This window comes from Oncorhynchus keta, unplaced genomic scaffold, assembly GCF_023373465.1.
Source record: "Oncorhynchus keta strain PuntledgeMale-10-30-2019 unplaced genomic scaffold, Oket_V2 Un_contig_1006_pilon_pilon, whole genome shotgun sequence".
NCBI lineage: Eukaryota > Metazoa > Chordata > Actinopteri > Salmoniformes > Salmonidae > Oncorhynchus > Oncorhynchus keta.
The window spans coordinates 425,448-446,267 of record NW_026277003.1 but is presented as its reverse complement, the minus strand read 5'-3'; the positions used below and the strand labels follow the sequence as shown (position 1 = coordinate 446,267).

General features: G+C 43.7%; 1 protein-coding gene across 1 annotated transcript in view; it reads right to left on the bottom strand.

Annotated features, from left to right (window-relative positions):
* LOC118366000 (staphylococcal nuclease domain-containing protein 1) overlaps positions 1-20,820 on the bottom strand; it is a 65,126-nt gene that overhangs the window by 24,502 nt on the left and 19,804 nt on the right. Inside the window, exon 10 of the mRNA XM_052500231.1 lies at positions 8,705-8,809. Coding sequence (XP_052356191.1) covers positions 8,705-8,809 — 105 coding nt within the window. The remainder of the gene's footprint in view (positions 1-8,704; positions 8,810-20,820) is intronic.

Genomic DNA, 20,820 nt, shown 5'->3' with positions numbered 1-20,820 from the left:
GGAAAACACAGACACACAAAGAGCTACCTGAGCCCTATACTACGAATCAGGTTTTAGGAGTTATTGAGGTAACTTTGCTCAACTCTGAGTTGAACTTAGAATAACCAATATTACAAAAGTCGGATGCCTTTTAGCCAGGTAAAAATGTTTATCCCAAAGAATCCTTCAGAACTAAAAGGCTACCTCAGAACTAACTCAATTTATCCTGAATGAAGTGTCCTAGCCAAGAGTTGAGGACCAATTAAATCAGAGATCCTCCCTCTTGCAGAGATTACATCATCATCTTCTTCATTTGAAGAAGACTAGTGATTAAATATTTTATTAAATCAAATGTTTTTTTTGTATAATTATTTTAAAATGTTAAAATACCTATCACATTACACATTTAGTAAAGGATTTGCTTCCTGAGATGGTTTTCACAAATTTCTAAATACAGACTGACAGCCGTAACCAACCAGAGACATAATCCATAGATGATAGTTCCCATTCAAGACAAGAGTGGCAGCCATTGCTAGTGTACCCATAAGCTTAACATTCAAATTAACAGGGTCAGGGGTCACAAAACCCTTCTAAACTCAGCAAAAAAAAGAAACGTCCTCTGCCAACTGCGTTTTTTTTCAGCAAACGTAACGTGTAAATATTTGTATGAACCTAAGATTCAACAACAGACATAAACTGAACAAGTTCCACAGACATGTGACGAACATAAATTGAATAATATGTCCCTGAACAAAAGAGGGGTCAAAATCAAAAGTAACAGTCAGTATCTGGTGTGGCCACCAGCTGCATTGAGTCCTGCAGTGAATCTCCTCCTCATGGACTGCACCAGATTTGCCAGTTCTTGCTGTGAGATGTTACCCCACTCTTCCGCCAAGGCACCTGCAAGTTCCCAGACATTTCTGGGGGGGGGGGAATGGCTCTAGTCCTCACCCTCCGATCCAACAGGTCCCAGACATGCTCAATGGGATTGAGATCCGGGTTCTTCGCTGGCCATGGCAGAACACTGACATTCCTGTCTTGCAGGAAAACACGCATAGAACGAGCAATATGGCTGGTGGCATTGTCATGCTGGAGGATCATGTCAGGATGAGCCTGCAGGAAGGATACCACATGAGGAGAATGTCTTCCCTGAGACGCACAGCGTTGAGATTGCCTACAATGACCATAAGCTCAGTCCGATGATGCTGTGACACACCGCCCCAGACCATGACGGACCCTCCACCTCCAAATCGATCCCGCTCCAGAGTACAGGCCTTTGTGTAAAGCTCATTCCTTCGACAATAAACGCGAATCCAACAATCACCCCTGGTGAGACAAAACCGCAACTCGTCAGTGAAGATCACTTTTTGCCATTCCTGTCTGGTCCAGCGAAGGTGGGTTTGTGCCCATAGGCGACGTTGTTGACGGTGATGTCTGGTGAGGACCTGCTGTACAACAGGCCTACAAGCCCTCAATCCAGTGTCTCTTAGCCTATTGCGGTCAGTCTGAGCACTGATGGAAGGATTGTGCGTTCCTGGTGTAACTCGGGCAGTTGTTGTTGCCATCCTGTACCTGACCTGCAGGTGTGATATTCGGATGTACCAATCCTGTGCAGGTGTTGTGACACATGATCTGCCACTGCGAGGACGATCAGCTTGTCCATTGAACAAGCATGGGAAACAGTGTTTAACCCCTTTACAATGAAGATCTGTGTAGTTATTTGGATTATTACTAATTATCTTTGAAAGACACAGGGTCCTGAAATAGGGACGTTTCTTTTTTTGCTGAGTTGATGTATTATATGTCTATGGCCACAAGGTAAAGAAGGTGTGAGAGGTGGGAGGAAAAGATACCTGTGCATTGATCAGTACAGCAAAGACGGCATTAACGATAAGTAATAAAATAAAAACTATTCTAAGTCTATTTCACACCATAGCCTGCTGAATTTGCAAGATAACTTTTCTTTCGGCACAAATGTAAAATGTGGCACTGACTCGCCAATGGATTGACGTTTCAGAATTGTTTCAATGAATAGTTCTGATGCCCATGGATTGATGTTTCAGCATCGCCTCAACGCACGAGCAGTTTCAAGCCTTCTAGAGTTAAGTGGCAGGTGGATGAGTAATACGGATGAAGCCTGACCTGGAATGTGAAGCTAACTGAATCTGGTTAGCTTCATACAGTTTAAGAGCAGCAGGTAGCCTAGCGGTTAGAGCGTTGGGCCAGAACTAAAAGGTTCCAGGTCAGAATACCAAAGCCGAGAAGATGACAAATCAGCCAAGGTGCCCTTGACGCTAATTTGCTCCAGGGCACCGTACTACTATGGCTGACCCTGTAATACAACACAATTCACTGAACCCATCTGGTGTATGTGACAAAACATAGTTATTTTTGTATTATATTTATCCGGAGTAGATCTAGCTTGTTTCATAGTATACCACTCTGATCCACAAGAGACGACAACACGCCAAAGACAGGGGACAGAGAATGAGACAGGGGACAGACAATGAGACAGGGGACAGACAATGAGACAGGGGACAGACAATGAGACAGGGGACAGACAATGAGACAGGGGACAGACAATGAGACAGGGGACAGACAATGAGACAGGGGACAGACAATGAGACAGGGGACAGACAATGAGACAGGGGACAGACAATGAGACAGGGGACAGACAATGAGACAGGGGACAGACAATGAGACAGGGGACAGAGAATGAGACAGGGGACAGACAATGAGACAGGGGACAGACAATGAGACAGGGGACAGACAATGAGACAAGGGACAGACAATGAGACAGGGGACAGACAATGAGACAGGGGACAGACAATGAGACAGGGGACAGACAATGAGACAGGGGACAGACAATGAGACAGGGGACAGACAATGAGACAGGGGACAGAGAATGAGACAGGGGACAGAGAATGAGACAGGGGACAGAGAATGAGACAGGGGACAGAGAATGAGACAGGGGACAGAGAATGAGACAGGGGACAGAGAATGAGACAGAGAATGAGACAGGGGACAGAGAATGAGACAGAGAATGAGACAGGGGACAGAGAATGAGACAGAGAATGAGACAGGGGACAGAGAATGAGACAGGGGACAGAGAATGAGACAGGGGACAGAGAATGAGACAGGGGACAGAGAATGAGACAGAGAATGAGACAGGGGACAGAGAATGAGACAGGGGACAGAGAATGAGACAGAGAATGAGACAGGGGACAGAGAATGAGACAGGGGACAGAGAATGAGACAGAGAATGAGACAGGGGACAGAGAATGAGACAGGGGACAGAGAATGAGACAGGGGACAGAGAATGAGACAGGGGACAGAGAATGAGACAGGGGACAGAGAATGAGACAGAGAATGAGACAGAGAATGAGACAGAGAATGAGACAGGGGACAGAGAATGAGACAGGGGACAGAGAATGAGACAGGGGACAGAGAATGAGACAGGGGACAGAGAATGAGACAGAGAATGAGACAGAGAATGAGACAGAGAATGAGACAGAGAATGAGACAGGGGACAGAGAATGAGACAGGGGACAGAGAATGAGACAGAGAATGAGACAGAGAATGAGACAGAGAATGAGACAGAGAATGAGACAGGGGACAGACAATGAGACAGGGGACAGAGAATGAGAGCAATAAGGGTGAAAGGGAAGGGAACAGAGGGAAAGAAGGAGAGGGACAAAGAGAGGAGGAGTACAAAGTATTCTCCTAATGATCTGAGACGCTAACAATGGAAGGGAGAGAGGGTGAGGAGGAGGGGAGAGAGGGTGAGGAGGAGGGGAGAGAGGGTGAGGAGGAGGGGAGAGAGGGTGAGGAAGAGGGGACAAGGGAGGAGGGGAAGATGCAGCATGAAGGGTAATAGAGGAAAAAGTGAAAGTGTAAAATCTATAAGCCTCCAACTGCTAAACATGGTCTATATTGACAGATTAATGTTCTCCCTTCTGCAATAATTACACATTACAATATGAATAGAAATCCCCATGACGATCTTCAGACACCTCCAGTCTAAATTAGAAGAGATTATGCCATTCTGAGTAGGCTATCAAAAAACAAATAAAGACATTAAAAAAAGCTTTAACCAGGCATACGCTTCATTTTAATGTTTATTGTGCCCATTTCGGTATATGACAACCGTTTTAAATCCATCTGCCGACTAGTAAGTATTGAAAGTAATGGTCGACCGATTATGATTTTTCGACGCCGATGCCGATTATTGGAGGACCGTAAAAAGCCGATGCTGATTAATCGGCCGTTTTTTTGTTTTTTTTATATGTATTTGTAATAATGACAATTAAAACAATACTGAATGAACACTTATTTTAACTTAATATAATGCATCAATAAAATCAATTTAGCCTCAAGCAAATAATGAAACATGTTCAATTTGGTTTAAATAATGCAAAAAAGTGTTAGAGAAGAAAGTAAAAGTACAATATGTGCTATGTAAGAAAGTTAACATTTCAGTTCCTTGCTCAGAACATGAGAACATATGAAAGCTGGTGGTTCCTTTAAACATGAGTCTTCAATATTCCCAGGTAAGAAGTTTTAGGTTGTAGTTATTATAGGAATTATAGGACTATTTCCCTCTATACCATTTGTATTTAATTAACCGTTGACTATTGGATGTTCTTATAGTCACTTTAGTATTGCCAGTGTAACAGTATAGCTTCCGTTCCTCTCCTCGCTCCTCCCTGGGCCCGAACCAGCAACACAACGACAACAGCCACCACATCGAAGCAGCTTTACCCATGCAGAGCAAGGGAAACAACCACCCCAAGGCTCAGAGCGAGTAGTGCGCGCCAACTAGCCAGCCATTTCACATCGGTTACACCAGCCTCATCTCGGGAGATGATAGGCTTGAAGTCATAAACAGCGCAATGCTTGACGCACAACGAAGAGCTGCTGGCAAAACGCACGAAAGTGCTGTTTGAATGAATGTTTACGCGCCTGCTTCTGCCTACCACCGCTCAGTCAGATACTTAGATACTTGTATGCTGTTAGAGGAAATTATAGTTGATATGATTAATTATGTATACATTATTGATTAAAACCATTTATTCTGATACTATTATGTTATGATAGGAAATGTATAGGCTCTTGGTTAAGCTGATACTGAAAATGTAAGGAAAACGAATGAATTGTCTGTACCTTGCGGGTTTAATTAAGGGGGAGAGATGCTATAGCTTTTCAGACAGATAAGAATGTTTGGGTTGTGTTCCATTAGTGGAGAAAAGTATATCTTTTAGACAGTTTGGAATGTAGTTTTATGAGGGGAGTAGAAGAAGAGTTCCAGACCTAAAAACAATGGGCTCTTGTGAGAATCGGAGAGAGTGTGAGAAACTGATGATGTCATTTTCAGTTTATAACCTGTGGAAATGTGTGTATGCGTTTAGTACTCTCTTGAAATAAACGCTGTTACCTTGGCTTTTAAGACTGGTCTCGATCTACTTCATGCATAATTAATGAACTTACACCTCATTAATGAATTAGAACGAGTGTGAATCTGGTTTTGGCTATAAAACACATAGGAATTTAGAATTCCTCTATCAATGCTCAGTCAGATTATATGCAACGCAGGACACGCTAGATAATATCCAGTAATATCGTCAACCATGTGTAGTTAACTAGTGATTATGATTGTTTGTTTTTAATAAGATAAGTTTAATGCTACCTAGCAACTTACCTTGGCTTGCTGCATTTGCGTAACAGGCAGTCTCCTTGTGGAGTGCAACTAGAGAGAGGCAGGTTGTTATTGCGTTGGACTAGTTAGCGGTAAGGTTGCAAGTTTGGATCCCCCGAGCTGACAAGGTGAAAATCTGTCATTCTGCCCCTGAACGAGGCAGTTAACCCACCGTTTCTAGGCCGTCATTGAAAATAAGAATGTGTTCTTAACTGAATAGCCTAGTTAAATAAAGATTAAATAAAGGTGTAAAAAAAATGCACCGGCAAATCGGCGCCCAAAAATACAGATTTCCGATTGTTATGAAAACTTGAAATCGGCCCTAATTAAATCGGCCATTCCGATTAATCGGTCGACCTCTAATTGAAAGGTAGGCTATTCAAAACCAACAGACAAAAGGCCTGCAGCATATATTTGATCCTACACTGCCTTGTCCGCATGTGAAGTGTTTCATTAGCCGCTTCTGTCCAAAACACCTGAGCACCCAATACAGGGTTTGTGGGGTGCAGGCTTTCGTTCCAGCCAAGCAGCAACACACCCGATTCTACTCATCACCAATCAAGACTGATGAGTTGAAATAGACGTGTTGCTGCTTGGCTAGAACAAAAGCCTGCAATCACACTGGCCCCGTTATACAATGAGATGTATCCTACGTAATGAACTGCCTATGAGAAGATATTGAGCCACTCTTGGTAGGAAACAACGTTCTGTCCTCACAGGGATTCCAGCCCACTCAGAACACCCAACACTTACAGCAACACATTAGCATTTCAGTCATTCAGGAGACTGCAGACATTTTTCATTCATTTGTTTTAGATACGTCAGTCAGCACATTGGTGACTAATAGTTATTGCCAGCACCATTAAATGCAGTACAAGAATTCACCAATGAGGCTTTCTTTTGTATATCGCTCTTCTTTGTCTTCCATTCCACAAAGAGCTTCTATGAGATAATAGTCCAAATTGAACTGGCTTGCGTCAGAAACAAAAAGCCTGTTACTGCTCACAAGAGACTCAACTCCAAGTTGCTCTCAGGACTCGAGGCCATAGAAGTAGGATTCTTCTGCTAACAGCTCCTCTCCAATACCAACGACTGCCTATTGACGCAGGCTGAAGGACAGTAGGAGAGAAGGCTGGCGTACTGAATGTACTTGACAACTAGGAACAATGCAGGAAGGAGAAAGGGAAACAGGAAATGCCTCCTCAGTCTCGGTTAGTGCTGAACCATCACGCAATCATAGTCTAGGTAGAAGTTATTTCTGGTCCTCAACAATGATCTAGGATCAGATTATCCAACCCACAACCTTAACCATTAGAGGGGATGGTAAACTGACCTGGTATCAGTGGTAAGGGGGTACCATGCAGTCACTATATAGGGAACAGGGTGCCATTTCAGACAAAGCCCAGCATCGGGGAGGAAGTAAGGGGCAACACGGGCTCCCGAGAGGCACAGGGATCTAAGGCACTGCATCTCAGTGCAAGAGGCATCACTACAGTCCCTGGTTCGAATCCAGGCTGCATCACATCTGGCCGTGATTATGAATCCCATAGGGTGGCGCACAATTGTCCCAGCGTCAGCCGGGTTTGGCCGGGGTCGGCTGTCGTTGTAAATAAGAATTTGTTCTGAACCTATGGGGGCGCTATTTCATTATTGGATAAAAAAACGTGCCCGTTTTAAGCTCAATATTTTGTCACAAAAAGATGCTTGACTATGCATATAATTGACAGCTTTGGAAAGAAAACACTGACGTTTCCAAAACTGCAAAGATATTATCTGAGTGCCACAGAACTGATAATAATAATAATAATAATAATAATAATCTTTCAGGAAAAACTGAACATTTGCTATCTAACAGAGTCTCCTCATTGAAAACATCCAAAGTTCTTCAAAGGTAAATGATTTTATTTGAATGCTTTTCTGGTTTTTGTGAAAATGTTGCCTGCTGAATGCTAACGCTAAATGCTATGCTAGCTATCAATACTGTTACACAAATGCTAGTTTTGCTATGGTTGAGAAGCATATTTTGAAAATCTGAGATGACAGTGTTGTTAACAAAAGACTAAGCTTGAGAGCTAGCAGATGTATTTCCTTTCATTTGCGATTTTCATGAATAGTTAACATTGCGTTATGGTAATGGGCTTGAGGCTGTAGTCATTATCCCGGATGGCTCGACGCAAGAAGTTAACCGACTTGCTTAGTTAAATAAAAGGTTAAAAAAAAAAAATTGACAGGAAGTGCCATCTCCTCCAATTACACTGAGTGCCGAATCATCATCATCATGGGGCCAATAGCAGACAGGGGCAGGGGTCGCCAGCTAATTCCAGTGTGGTTGTCCTGGCGATGGCCACATGACTATATTTAGCTACTGTTCTTCTTCCATCATTAAGGGCTCATTAAAAAACTATTTCTGTCCATCTCTCTCTTTTCAATTTATACCTGACCAGAGAAAGACAAATCTGATTAGGACTCTAGCGGGGCTGAGATGGGAGGAAACACAAATGGAGGAGTGGAGATATACAGATGTGGATGTGGTAGGGCTGTGTGTTTGTTGAGTACAAGAAGGGAACAGACTGAAAGTTGTGTTCTGATACCATGAGTGTGACAGAGTAGTGACCGGTTAAGTATACGTGCCTGGTGACAGTGAGTGTGCATGCTTGTCTTACAGTGGTGACTGGGAGTATATGAGAGGTGAATGACAGTGTGTGCATTTGTCTCTCATTGTGTGCACGCGGCGAGCTGTGAGTAAGGGAAAGGATGGATCAGCCCACTTCTCTGCAGCAATCAAACACACAGAGGTGGGTGGTAGAGAGAAAGACACAGAAACACAGAGAGAAGAGACCGAGAGACAGACAAGGAATGCCTTTTCAAAGAAGACTGGGGGAGGGAAAGGGTCATCAACGCTTTCCAAACAGTGGCTCTGACAGCAGGCGCCCCTATGGAGCTGGTAATGATCCTCTGTGTCAGGGTGGCCAAGCCAAGGACAAGACACCAACACACAACACAAAGATACAGCGACGGGGGGGTGCGTACCTCGCCCTCGATCCTGGGGGGTCGGATGCTGGACAAGTGGATGGTCTTGTACTCGCCAGAGTTAAGCTTGACCACGACGGCGTCCGCATTGACGACCTGCATCACCTGGGAGAGAGGGAGAAAAGGAGAGAGAGCGAAGGGGAGGGTGAGAGGGAGGTAGAAAGGGAGGGGTGAGAGAGAAGGGGGAGAAATATTGTGGGAGAAAGAAGTGAAGGGGCACAGAGATGGTGGGATAGAGTGGGGAGAGAGGAGAGAGTGGAGAGAGAGAGAGGTTAGTGAGGAAGGCATCGCAGCTCCATTTGGAGGACAGAGAGGACAGCTGCTTTCAAGAGAATTGGCTCTGTGGGCTGAGCTGAACTGAGCCTAGTTTACACAGAGCAGAGCACAGAGAGAGCGAAGGCTTTAGTCCGACAACAAACAATTCAAATGGTATTCATCACATGCTTCGTAAACAACAAGGTGTAGACCAACAGTGAAATGCTTAGCTACGGGCCCTTCCCAACAATAGACACAGAAAACAGAAATAATAGAAAAAGTCCAAATGTGTAAAAAAATAATAATAAAGAGTAACAGTAACTTGGCTCTATACACAGAGTAACAGTAACTTGGCTCTATACACAGAGTAACAGTAACTTGGCTCTATACACAGAGTAACAGTAACTTGGCTCTATACACAGAGTAACAGTAACTTGGCTCTATACACAGAGTAACAGTAACTTGGCTCTATACACAGAGTAACAGTAACTTGGCTCTATACACAGAGTAACAGTAACTTGGCTCTATACACAGAGTAACAGTAACTTGGCTCTATACACAGAGTAACAGTAACTTGGCTCTATACACAGAGTAACTGTACTGAGTCAACATGCTGAGGAACAGCAACTTGGCTCTATACACAGAGTAACTGTACTGAGTCAACAAGCTGAGGAACAGCAACTTGGTTCTATACACAGAGTAACTGTACTGAGTCAACAAGCTGAGGAACAGTAACTTGGCTCTATACACAGAGTAACTGTACTGAGTCAACAAGCTGAGGAACAGCAACTTGGCTCTATAAACAGAGTAACAGTAACTTGGCTCTATACACAGAGTAACAGTACTGAGTCAACATGCTGAGTAACAGTAACTTGGCTCTATACACAGAGTAACAGTAACTTGGCTCTATACACAGAGTAACAGTAACTTGGCTCTATACACAGAGTAACAGTAACTTGGCTCTATACACAGAGTAACAGTAACTTGGCTCTATACACAGAGTAACAGTAACTTGGCTCTATACACAGAGTAACAGTAACTTGGCTCTATACACAGAGTAACAGTAACTTGGCTCTATACACAGAGTAACAGTACTGAGTCAACATGCTGAGTAACAGTAACTTGGCTCTATACACAGAGTAACAGTAACTTGGCTCTATACACAGAGTAACAGTACTGAGTCAACATGCTGAGTAACAGTAACTTGGCTCTATACACAGAGTAACAGTAACTTGGCTCTATACACAGAGTAACAGTAACTTGGCTCTATACACAGAGTAACAGTAACTTGGCTCTATACACAGAGTAACAGTAACTTGGCTCTATACACAGAGTAACAGTAACTTGGCTCTATACACAGAGTAACTGTACTGAGTCAACATGCTGAGGAACAGCAACTTGGCTCTATACACAGTAACAGTAACTTGGCTCTATACACAGAGTAACAGTACTGAGTCAACATGCTGAGTAACAGTAACTTGGCTCTATACACAGAGTAACAGTAACTTGGCTCTATACACAGAGTAACAGTAACTTGGCTCTATACACAGAGTAACAGTAACTTGGCTCTATACACAGAGTAACAGTAACTTGGCTCTATACACAGAGTAACAGTAACTTGGCTCTATACACAGAGTAACTGTACTGAGTCAACATGCTGAGGAACAGCAACTTGGCTCTATACACAGTAACAGTAACTTGGCTCTATACACAATAACAGTAACTTGGCTCTATACAGAGTAACAGTAACTTGACCCTATGCAGAGTAACAGTAACTTGGCTCTATACACAGTAACAGTAACTTGGCTCTATACAGAGTAACAGTAACTTGGTTCTATCCACAGAGTAACAGTAACTTGGCTCTATACACAGAGTAACAGTAACTTGGCTCTATACACAGAGTAACAGTAACTTGGCTCTATACACAGAGTAACAGTAACTTGGCTCTATACACAGAGTAACAGTAACTTGGCTCTATACACAGAGTAACTGTACTGAGTCAACATGCTGAGGAACAGCAACTTGGCTCTATACACATAGTAACTGTACTGAGTCAACAAGCTGAGGAACAGCAACTTGGCTCTATACACAGTAACTTGGCTCTATAAACAGAGTAACAGTAACTTGGCTCTATACACAGAGTAACAGTACTGAGTCAACATGCTGAGGAACAGTAACTTGGCTCTATACACAGAGTAACAGTAACTTGGCTCTATACACAGAGTAACAGTAACTTGGCTCTATAAACAGAGTAACAGTAACTTGGCTCTATAAACAGAGTAACAGTAACTTGGCTCTATACACAGAGTAACAGTACTGAGTCAACATGCTGAGTAACAGTAACTTGGCTCTATACACAGAGTAACAGTAACTTGGCTCTATACACAGAGTAACAGTAACTTGGCTCTATACACAGAGTAACAGTAACTTGGCTCTATACACAGAGTAACAGTAACTTGGCTCTATACACAGAGTAACTGTACTGAGTCAACATGCTGAGGAACAGCAACTTGGCTCTATACACAGTAACATGGCTCTATACACAGAGTAACAGTAACTTGACCCTATACAGAGTAACAGTAACTTGGTTCTATACACAGTAACAGTAACTTGGCTCTATACACAGTAACAGTAACTTGGCTCTATACACAGTAACAGTAACTTGGCTCTATACACAGAGTAACAGTAACTTGGCTCTATACAGAGTAACTGTACTGAGTCAACATGCTGAGGAACAGCAACTTGGCTCTATACACAGTAACAGTAACTTGGCTCTATACAGAGTAACAGTAACTTGACCCTATGCAGAGTAACAGTAACTTGGCTCTATACACAGTAACAGTAACTTGGTTCTATCCACAGAGTAACAGTAACTTGGCCCTATACAGAGTAACAGTAACTTGGCTCTATACACAGAGTAACAGTAACTTGGCTCTATACACAGAGTAACAGTAACTTGGCTCTATACACAGAGTAACAGTACTGAGTCAACATGCTGAGGAACAGTAACTTGGCTCTATACACAGAGTAACAGTAACTTGGCTCTATACACAGAGTAACAGTAACTTGGCTCTATACACAGAGCAATAGTAACTTGGCTCTATACACAGAGTAACAATAACTTGGCTCTATACACAGAGTAACAGTACTGAGTCAACATGCTGAGTGACTGTAACTTGGCTCTATACACAGAGTGACAGTACTGAGTCAACATATTGAGTAACAGTAACTTGGCTCTATACACAGTAACAGTACTGACTCTATACATAACAGTAACTTGGCTCTATACACAGTAACAGTAACTGGCTCTATACACAGAGTAACAGTAACTACTGAGTCAACATACAGAGTAACCGTAACTTGGCTCTATACACAGAGTAACAGTAACTTGGCTCTATACACAGAGGAACAGTAACTTGGCTCTATACACAGAGGAACAGTAACTTGGCTCTATATACAGAATAACTAACTTGGCTCTATACACAGTGCTGAGTCAAGATGCTGAGAAACATGGTAATTGAGGTAGATATTAGGGCTGGGCGACATGGCAAATCAATTATCCCTATGCAGAGTAACAGTAACTTGGCTCTATACACAGTAACAGTAACTTGGTTCTATCCACAGAGTAACAGTAACTTGGCCCTATACAGAGTAACAGTAACTTGGCTCTATACACAGAGTAACAGTAACTTGGCTCTATACACAGAGTAACAGTAACTTGGCTCTATACACAGAGCAACAGTACTGAGTCAACATGTGGAAGAACAGTAACTTGGCTCTATCCACAGAGTAACAGTAACTTGGCTCTATACACAGAGTAACAGTAACTTGGCTCTATACACAGAGTAACAGTAACTTGGCTCTATACACAGAGTAACAGTAACTTGGCTCTATACACAGTACCTTGGCTCTATCCACAGAGTAACAGTAACTTGGCTCTATACACAGAGTAACAGTACTGAGTCAACATGCTGAGCAACAGTAACTTGGCTCTATACACAGTCACGTGGCTCTATACACAGAGTAACAGTACGGAGTCAACATGCTGAGTGACTAACTTGGCTCTATACACAGTAACTTGACTCTATACATAGTAACTTGGCTCTATACACAGTAACTTGGCTCTATACACAGAGTAACAGTAACTTGGCTCTATACACAGAGTAACAATAACTTGGCTCTATACACAGAGTAACAGTACTGAGTCAACATGCTGAGTGACTGTAACTTGGCTCTATACACAGAGTAACAGTACTGAGTCAACATATTGAGTAACAGTAACTTGGCTCTATACACAGTAACTTGACTCTATACATAGTAACTTGGCTCTATACACAGTAACTTGGCTCTATATACAGAGTAACAGTACTGAGTCAACATACAGAGTAACCGTAACTTGGCTCTATACACAGAGTAACAGTAACTTGGCTCTATACACAGAGGAACAGTAACTTGGCTCTATACACAGAGGAACAGTAACTTGGCTCTATATACAGAATAACTAACTTGGCTCTATACACAGTGCTGAGTCAAGATGCTGAGAAACATGGTAATTGAGGTAGATATTAGGGCTGGGCGACATGGCAAATCAATTATCACGATATCTATATATTTTTTCATTCGATATCCATAATTATCACGATATTAATCAAATACATTTGAAAAAGATGCATATCTGCTTCAGACTCAAGAATGCCTAATGCCTAAACAAACCACTGGGCAGGTAGTGGTTAGAGCGTAGGGGCGGCAGGTAGCCTAGTGGTTAGAGCGTTGGGCCAGTAACCAGCAGGTAGCCTAGTGGTTAGAGCGTAGGGGAGGCAGGTAGCCTAGTGGTTAGAGCGTAGGGCCAGTAACCAGCAGGTAGCCTAGTGGTTAGAGCGTAGGGCCAGTAACCAGCAGGTAGCCTAGTGGTTAGAGCGTTGGGCCAGTAACCAGCAGGTAGCCTAGTGGTTAGAGCATTGGGCCAGTAACCAGCAGGTAGCCTAGTGGTTAGCAGGTAGCCTAGTGGTTAGAGCGTTGGGCCAGTAACCAGCAGGTAGCCTAGTGGTTAGAGCATTGGGCCAGTAACCAGCAGGTAGCCTAGTGGTTAGAGCATTGGGCCAGTAACCAGCAGGTAGCCTAGTGGTTAGCAGGTAGCCTAGTGGTTAGAGCGTTAGGCCAGTAACCAGCAGGTAGCCTAGTGGTTAGAGCATTGGGCCAGTAACCAGCAGGTAGCCTAGTGGTTAGAGCGTTGGGCCAGTAACCAGCAGGTAGCCTAGTGGTTAGAGCGTTGGGCCAGTAACCAGCAGGTAGCCTAGTGGTTAGAGCGTTGGGCCAGTAACCAGCAGGTAGCCTAGTGGTTAGAGCGTTGGGCCAGTAACCAGCAGGTAGCCTAGTGGTTAGAGCGTTGGGCCAGTAACAGCAGGTAGCCTAGTGGTTAGAGCATTGGGCCAGTAACCAGCAGGTAGCCTAGTGGTTAGAGCATTGGGCCAGTAACCAGCAGGTAGCCTAGTGGTTAGAGCGTTGGGCCAGTAACCAGCAGGTAGCCTAGTGGTTAGAGCATTGGGCCAGTAACCAGCAGGTAGCCTAGTGGTTAGAGCGTTGGGCCAGTAACCAGCAGGTAGCCTAGTGGTTAGAGCATTGGGCCAGTAACCAGCAGGTAGCCTAGTGGTTAGAGCATTGGGCCAGTAACCAGCAGGTAGCCTAGTGGTTAGAGCATTGGGCCAGTAACCAGCAGGTAGCCTAGTGGTTAGAGCATTGGGCCAGTAACCAGCAGGTAGCCTAGTGGTTAGAGCGTTGGGCCAGTAACCAGCAGGTAGCCTAGTGGTTAGAGCATTGGGCCAGTAACCAGCAGGTAGCCTAGTGGTTAGAGCATTGGGCAGGTAACCAGCAGGTAGCCTAGTGGTTAGAGCGTTGGGCCAGTAACCAGCAGGTAGCCTAGTGGTTAGAGCATTGGGCCAGTAACCAGCAGGTAGCCTAGTGGTTAGAGCATTGGGCCAGTAACCAGCAGGTAGCCTAGTGGTTAGAGCGTTGGGCCAGTAACCAGCAGGTAGCCTAGTGGTTAGAGCATTGGGCCAGTAACCAGCAGGTAGCCTAGTGGTTAGAGCGTTGGGTCAGTAACCGAAAGGTTGCTAGATGGAATCCCTGAGCTGACAAGGTAAAAATCTGTCATTCTACCCCTGAACAAGGCAGTTGGCCTACCGGGGAACAGTGGGTTGTAATTGTAAATAAGAAGTTGTTTCTTAACTGACTTGCCTAGTTAAATAAAGGTTACATTTGTTTTCATTATGAGAGCTACACAAAATGATACTTTAAGGAAAATTGTTCCACGTTTGTGGCCAGGGAGCACGTACCTGGGGTCAATTAAATTGATGAGCCTCTTGAAAACTTCCTTTTTGACTGTGCTAATTGGTAGCATATCCTTAGCATTGCAATGCATAATAGCAATTGTGATTTGTCTTTTGGATATTTGCCTGTAGGGCACAAACTCTGTCAGTGTTGACTGCTTCGGGCAAACATCGCTAGATTGGCTGGTGCTAGAGGGGCGTTTATCAACACCGTGGCGCAAACTCAAACTTCCTGCATGTTCCAAAGAGTGATTTTGCTTCAGATGTTGAAAAATGTTTGTGGTATTACCAGACTTCGTAGCCACCCGTCTACGGCACAATTTGCCCCGAACATTGTTCTGCTCTTTGTCGGACTTCAAAAAGCCAAACCACTTCCAAATGACTGAAACCCTTCAAAATCATTCATTTCTTTGTTGGAAGCTGCTCCTTCTCCATGGCGATCACTGCCACTGTTTCTGCATACATCACTCATTTTTCATGGTTAATAGTGGCGACTCCATCACTCCAGGTGCTAAGTGGTTTTTAGTGGGCGTGTACCTCTCCACGTGCATATTGTCACTTCTCCACATGTTCCTGCTGCGTCACAGAGGTGAAATGGACTGTTGGACCTAATTATTCTATATCGACATTATCGAATGAATCTAAATGTTTTTATATGGTTATTGAGGGAAGTAATTACCTAGATAATTATTGATATTGATTTATCACCCAGCCCGTTTTGTGATGACTTTTAGATAAACAATAACATTATGTAGAAAGACACTGAAACGATACATCCTACTGTTACAATTATCTCTGCATCATCACACATTGTAGAGCATCACATTGATCCATTGCCAGTCCTTTTAACGTCTGCTAAACTGTTTGTTCCACAGTTCCAGCCTCAAACACACACAGGTCTGCGAATTGTATATTCACACATTCCACATGGAGAGGGGATTCCCGGGAGAGAAGGGGAAGGAACAGAGAGATGGACATCAGTCAGGATTAGCACCGTGACTGATCCATCCCACTCCAGTGAAAATGTCTAGAAATCGCTCTCCGTATTACCAAAGAAAATGCAGAAGGAGAAACAGATTGGTAAATAAAGAGAGAGAGAGAGAGAAAAGAGAGCTGGGACTGGAGAGAGGGAGAGGAAGAGGACGGCTGCCAAAACAAAGAGAAATGACTGACAGACCCACTTGTGACATTCACACACAAACATGAAGTCTACTTCAAGCTCAGCTGGGGAACAGTGGACAGGTTTAGGCCCACCCACCCACACAGAGAGATCAATGTGTGATATAAACAAAAATGGGCTGTACATCAAGATCACGTGGGAAAGGCACAAACACACCCACTCAGGCCTACCTGTGACATACACAGCAAACATGGGCTGTACATCAGGCACACTTGGAAGGGTGGGCAAACATATCAAGCTCACTTGGAAGTAAGCACACACGCACGGGTCACACACACTTGGTCGGATCAATGATGCAACCCCATCAGATCTTACACTGTTTAAGAGAAGGAAGGATGAGGGAAGGATGATGAGTATTTTAACAGGCCCCAATTGCTGAGATATACATGGGAGACAACCACTCTTGGATACCAGTCAAGCTTATGTGGGAGGCTATTGGGAATCGGGCTTGGAGCTAGACCAAGTTTAGAGAAATCCTGAACACATAAGCACCTCCCTCGAGGCATTCTGAGATGCTCAGTTAGTCCCAAAGCTGACTGGGGGGAGAGAAGAGGAGAGGCAGACGTAAGAAATAATACATCTGCAAATAGTTTTACCGTTGAGGACGGAGGGAGAAATTAACTTGCCCACATACACAACACACAGACAGCGAGCGAGAGAGAGAGAGAGGACTCCTAACACCTCAGTCCCGTGGTCCCAGTGCGGGGGACTCGAAGCGCTAAACTACCCATCTCTCCATTTCCAAAAAATATAATCTATGTTGTACCAACCTACACACTCCTCAACATTGTAACAAGGTTGTTCTCTAGCTCTGGCACCACAAAATAAAATGTAAGTCTCCTTCCTTTCTCCCCAAATAAATAAATCAACGGTTATGTTAAGAGAAGCAGAAAATGGCTGGCCAGCACATTTAGACTGGGTAATTATTAGAGAGAGAGCGAGAGAGATGTAGAGAGAAAGGACAGAGAAATACAGAGAGATGTAGAGAGAAAGGACAGAGAAAGAGAGAGAGAGATGTAGAGAGAAAGGACAGAGAAATACAGAGAGAGAGAGACGCAGAGAGAAAGGAGAAATACAGAGAGAGAGAGAGATGTAGAGAGAAAGGACAGAAATACAGAGAGAGAGATGTAGAGAGAAAGGACAGAAATACAGAGAGAGAAGATACAGAGAGAGAGAGATGTAGAGAGAAAGGACAGAAATACAGAGAGAGAGAGAGATGTAGAGAGAAAGGACAGAAATACAGAGAGAGATGTAGAGAGAAAGGACAGAAATACAGAGAGAGAGAGAGAGAGATGTAGAGAGAAAGGACAGAAATACAGAGAGAGAGAGAGATGTAGAGAGAAAGGACAGAAATACAGAGAGAAAGGACAGAAACAGAGAGAGATGTAGAGAGAAAGGACAGAAACGGAGAGAGAGATGTAGAGAGAAAGGACAGAAACAGAGAGAGCGAAAGAGAAACAGTGAGCATTTCAACTCTGTGTGGATGCCAACAAGAGGTATGTCCAGGCTGAGTCACAGTGGTCTACAAAAGGTCGATCACCAGCTACTAGTAGCTCGCCAAACAATTCCTAAAGTATATGAAATTATTCATGCGTTACATCAAACTGTCATAAACAAATATCAGGTCTCCGACACCGCAAGCTCCCAGCTACTATCTAACGCAGCCCTGACATTATCCCACCCCTGGTTAACCACTATGGCTTAAACACTCAAACCTTTTGTCCACCTTTATTTAACCAGGCAGGCCAGTTGAGGACAAGTTCTCATTTACAACTGCAACCTGGCCAAGATAAAGCAAAGCAGTGCGACACAAACAACAGAGTTACACATAAACAACCGTACAGTCAATAACACAATAGAAAAAAAGAATGTCTATGCACAGGGGCGGGCAGGGTAGCCTAGTGGTTAGAGCGTTGGACTAGTAACTGAAAGGTTGCAAGTTCGAATCCCCGAGCTGACAAGGTACAAATCTGTCGTTCTGCCCCTGAACAGGCAGTTAACCCACTGTTCCTAGGCCGTCATTGAAAATAAGAATTTGTTCTTAACTGACTTGCCTAGTAAAATAAAGGTAAAATAAATAAAAAAAACTGTGTGCAAGTAGAAATACTGGTGTGCAAAAGAGCAAAAATGTACATTTAATGAAAAACAATATGGGGATGAGGTAGATAGATGGGCTATTTGCAGTTGGAGCTGTAGCGATCGGTCAGATAGCTGATGTTTAAAGTTAATGAGGGAAATGTAAGTCTCCAGCTTCAGCGATTTTTGCAATTCGTTCCAGTCACTGGCAGCATAGAACTGGAAGGAAAGGCGGCCAAAGCAGGTGTAGGCTTTGGGGATGACTGGTGAGATATACCTGCTGGAGCTCGTGCTACGGGTTGGTGTTGCTATGGTGACCAGTGAGCTGAGATAAGGCGGAGCTTTACCTAGCATAGACTTATAGATGACCTGGAGCCAGTGGGTTTGGCAACTAATATGAAGCAAGGGCCAGCCAACGAGAGCATGCAGGTTGCAGTGGTGGGTGGTATATGGGGCTTTGGTGACAAAACAGATGGCACTGTGATAAGAGTGCATCCAATTTGCTGAGTAGTGTTGGAGGCTATTTTGTAAATGACATCGCCGAAGAAGTCGAGGATTGGTAGGATGGTCAGTTTTACGAGGGTGTGTTTGGTGGCGTGCATGAATGACGCTTTGTTGCGAAATAGGAAGCCGAGTCTAGATTCCATTTTGGATTGGATATGTTTAATATGAGTCTCACCTAACAATATCTGCCAAAGTATTAAGCAACATTGCCTCCGTCTGGTGCGCGTGTTTGTGTCCATCACTCTGTGTGTGGCCAGTTGACGTGATGATTGTTTGGTGGGTTGACAAATACTTTCCCCAAAACCTTCTCAACTAAATTTGAACTGCAAAGTAGTATGTGTATATATATATATATATATACATACCTTTATTTAACTAGGAAAGTCAGTTCAGAACAAATTCTTATTTTCAATGACGGCCTCGGAACAGTGGGTTAACTGCCTGTTCAGGAGCAGAACGACATCAGCTCGGGGATTCGAACTTGCAACCTTTCGGTTACTAATCCAACGCTCTAACCACTAGGCTACCCTGCCACCCGAGTATATCATTTGTATTTATTATTTGCAAACTTCACAATGAAATGATCAGCAGCAGTCATAGCCGCAGGAAGGAGTGGTGCTGAAAGCTCCCCACAAAAAAATCTGTAAAAATACTACATGCTCTATTTTTTCCACAAAAGTAGCGCACTGGGCCTTTACTAGCCCTGTATTAGTGGACCGATATAGCCGTCTGTAGTGCAGGCAAAACATTTACATCTGCCCCCCCATATATTACCAGGTATAGTGACAGAAAACGGTGTACAGGAGAAAGCAGTGTACTAAGGACACAGAGAAGAGTTGCAGGGGAGAGGAGAAGAACAGACCTATTGGGAAGCTAGAAGGAAAAAAACAGCTCCATTTTTTATATTAAGTGGCTCATGCCAGAAAAGGTTGGAGACCCCTGCTCTAAGCACAGACCCTGGTGGTAGAGAGGTGCTGTCACCTGGTGGTCACTACTAGCATGACATCTGCATTGTCCAGGATACATATCAGGACCACTGCATTTACTTGTCATTCATCTCGTTTTAAAAAGACCGGTGGTGATGTGACACAGCAACACCAATAATGTATAGGTATATAGGTGTGAAAAGAACTGCAGTACTGCATCAAATGCAGAGTAGTCTTTCCAGAGACGTCCTCCTCTCTTGCCTCTACACATGCAGTAGCTACATCAGCAGGTATGCAGACAGCCCTACTCTGGCATACAAGTGCGAGAAACAAATCGTCACATTCGCATCACTTCCATTGTTAGGGCAAATTAATGTGAAGGTTGGTCCTAGTCAATAGTAACCTGCAGATAAGCAGCTGATATTGTCCAGTCTTTAACCCAATACTCAGGAATACCATCGTTCACTTAATTTCCGTTTATTTGACAAAACAGGCAACTATAGTGTGGAGAATCAATGTGCCATCTAAACTGCTGCGAAATGCCTTTTACATCAGCTGAAATACAATATTTTGGGTTGTGTACAAAACCGAAAGTAAAAGATGCAAAAACTAACAGGAAGCATAGAAATAGCACAGATAGAACTGATCTACCGCTTCTTAGACTTGCTTTCAATGAGAATGACAGATCTGGAACTAACATTTCAATGTGAATGTGGTCAGGTCACCCAAAAAGTGACATATTGCAGCTTTAAAGGGCATTTACAACACTAGAATGGCCTCACCATCTACACTGATGTGAGAAAGTGTTTCTGACTATTGACATGCAACCAGTTGTCCCCTGTCCCTCCT